At 36.4% G+C, this 2,729-nt stretch overlaps 1 protein-coding gene across 1 annotated transcript; it reads right to left on the bottom strand.

Annotated features, from left to right (window-relative positions):
• Window positions 1-1,566: 1,566 nt before the first annotated feature.
• Window positions 1,567-2,437, bottom strand: LOC108597433. Its single transcript, XM_017983991.2, has 2 exons — window positions 1,720-2,437; window positions 1,567-1,664 (listed from the first exon to the last, which is right to left on the bottom strand). The coding sequence occupies exons 1-2, from the start codon at window positions 2,383-2,385 to the stop codon at window positions 1,653-1,655; spliced, it is 678 nt and encodes a 225-aa protein (XP_017839480.2). The 5' UTR covers window positions 2,386-2,437; the 3' UTR covers window positions 1,567-1,652.
• Window positions 2,438-2,729: the final 292 nt, after the last annotated feature.

The following is a 2,729-nucleotide window of genomic DNA, read 5'->3' as shown; positions in this document are numbered from 1 at the left end:
TAATTTGTTTTGTGTTAATCTTTGAAATACTATTGTTAATGTATCTAAATGTTCTTTGATGTCTTTGCTCGCGATCATTATATCGTCCATGTAAACAATAACTTTATTCTCCCTAATCATATCCCAAAATATTTTATTAACAAATCGTTGAAATACTGCGGAAGCGTTTTTTACTCCCATTGGCATTCTGAGAAACTCAAATTGGCCAAGGGGCGTTACAAACGATGTATATTTCACTGATTCTTTGTCTACAAAAACATGGAAATAACCATTTTTTAAATCTAGTTTTGAGAATACCGTTTTGTTTACTAATTTGTCCAACAAATCGTCTATCAGTGGCAGTGGGTAATTGTCTTTAATTAATACTTTGTTTAGTTTTCTGAAATCAATGCATAATCTCATGTCGCCAGTTTTTTTTTTAACTAATACTATGGGTGAAGCATATTCAGAATCACTTGGTTGAATAATGTCGTTTTGTAAATATTCGTCTAATAACTGCTGTAGCTTTTCTTTTTCTGTATAAGACAGTCGTCGTGTAGAACAACTAAAAGGCTTGCTATTTTCTAAACATAGTTTAATCTCTGCTCTGATTGTTGGTTTTTCCGGTCGTATTGCGTTTATGTAATTTTCCCTCAGTATTCTTGTAAATTTCCATTTTGTTCCATAACCTATGTTTTCCCCACATTTATAATCAATTTCTTCATTGTCAGTGTGATAGATATTAAACATTTCAGTGTCAAAGTTTTCCACGTTTACTGTTTGGTCTTGTCTGTTTTTTAGGATAATGTTTTCTTTCTTATCTGTGTTCTGTTGCTCAATTGTATCAGTTTCTAGTCGTTTATTTTGTTGCTCAGTTGCCAATTTATTATTCTGTTGATCAGTTGTATCCTTTGTATCAGTTGTATCAGTTGTATCATTTGTATCATTAGTATTATTTGTATCAGTTGTATCAGTAGATTCATTTATATCAGTTGTATTAGTTTTATCAGTTGCCAATTTTTTATTTTGTTGATCAGTTGTATCTGTTGCATCATATATATCAGTTGTATCAGTTGTATCATTTGTATCAGTTGTATCATTTATATTAATTTTATCATTTGTAACAGTTGTAACAGTTGTATCAGTTGTATCCTTTGTATCAGTTGTATCAGTTGTATGCTTTGTATCAGTTGTATCAGTTGTATCATTTGTATCAGTAGTATCATTTATATCAATTGTATCAGTTTTATCAGTTGACTGTCGTTCTATTTTATATCTTCTTGAAAACTTTTGAATTGACTTAACCTTTGGTTCAGTTCTGCGAATTACTGTGTAAGAGCTATTCTTAAATCTTTTAATATTGTGAGACAGATTTTTATTGTGGTGTGGACTGTTTTCTACTGTTATCATTTTTAGCGTGTCAAGGTCTAATTTCAAATTACATGCATCCATGAAATTTCTGCCTAAAACTACATCATGACTCATAGACTCGTTTGAAACTACTATCAAATTAAAATAACATTTTGTTGTTTCTTTGAAAACATAACATAATATGCTGCCATACACTTCAAGTTGGCTTTTATTTAATCCAAAATAAGATTCAGTTACAGTTTGTAAGTTTGCCTCTTTGGGCATGAGTGTTTTTTTTATGAAAGATATGGGACTACCTGAGTCTATAAGGCATGCTGTAATTTTTGAAAATGGGTTATTGTTAACAAAATAAATTTTAAAATACTTTACATAGTTGTTGCCCCGCAGTTCGTTCTTATCCTGGCATTGTGCCACAAAGTGTCCAAATTTGCCGCACGCGTAGCATGATCCTGGCTCCCTTTTTGGCTTTCGGCATTCCTGTGCGTTGTGTCCGATTGAGTTGCAGTTTGTGCAACGTACTCCAGCTCTGCGAACTGCATTTCCTGTTGATGGCGCCCTCTGCTTGGGTGCTGCTGTCCGTCCTCGAATGTGTACGTTGGCGAAAGCGCAAAGAATCTGCACTGGGCTGGAAAATCGCTGTATGTGCGCCTGATCGCGCAGGTTGATGTCTGGTATCCCTTCGATGATATGTTCAATCAGCTCATCTGGTTCGATGGCAATCGCATTGGCCAGCATCATTTTTATTTCGAAGTATGCTGCGAATTTTTCACCGGGCTGCCACTTACGATCCTCGAATTTGCGCCGTAACTCCATTTTAGATTGTTGATCCCCGAATGCAAAAATTAATTGTTCCAATATTGCGTCGATTGGTTCCATAATTCGCACTGTGTTGGCATGTAGCCACTGTTGAGCACTGCCTTTTAATTTTGAGATTATCAAAATACGCATGTTGCCATTGTCCAAGTTGTACATATTTGCAATATTTTGTATTTGTGCTGCCCAAAGACGTGCACATGTTGTTCCGTCGTAGCTCATTGCGATTTCTTTAGCTTGTGACAAAGCCAAAGCTGCACTGTCACTTCGCTGTTGCTTAGCATTTATAGCAAAGATTGCTCGCTTCTCTATGTTCTCGCTACCGTCGCCACTTTTGTCGCCCTTTGTGGTGTGGTGCTCTTCTCCTTTTGGGCTTTTGAGTTCTGCTAGCATCTGCTGTATCCCACGTAGCTGTTCCAGCACGGACACGTCATGGTTGTGTATGTCTGCGTTTGAAGCTGTTGGTGTGTCGCCAACTGTGTCTTGTGCCTGTTGATTTAAATTGTCGACCGCTTCATTTTGTGATGAAATAACGCTTTGCTCGTCCATGTCGCTGTTGTGTCCAC

This window comes from Drosophila busckii, unplaced genomic scaffold, assembly GCF_011750605.1.
Source record: "Drosophila busckii strain San Diego stock center, stock number 13000-0081.31 unplaced genomic scaffold, ASM1175060v1 hic_scaffold_52, whole genome shotgun sequence".
NCBI classification, from domain to species: domain Eukaryota; kingdom Metazoa; phylum Arthropoda; class Insecta; order Diptera; family Drosophilidae; genus Drosophila; species Drosophila busckii.
The sequence above is the reverse complement of the archived record's forward strand: the minus strand, read 5'-3'. Positions and strand labels throughout refer to the sequence as shown.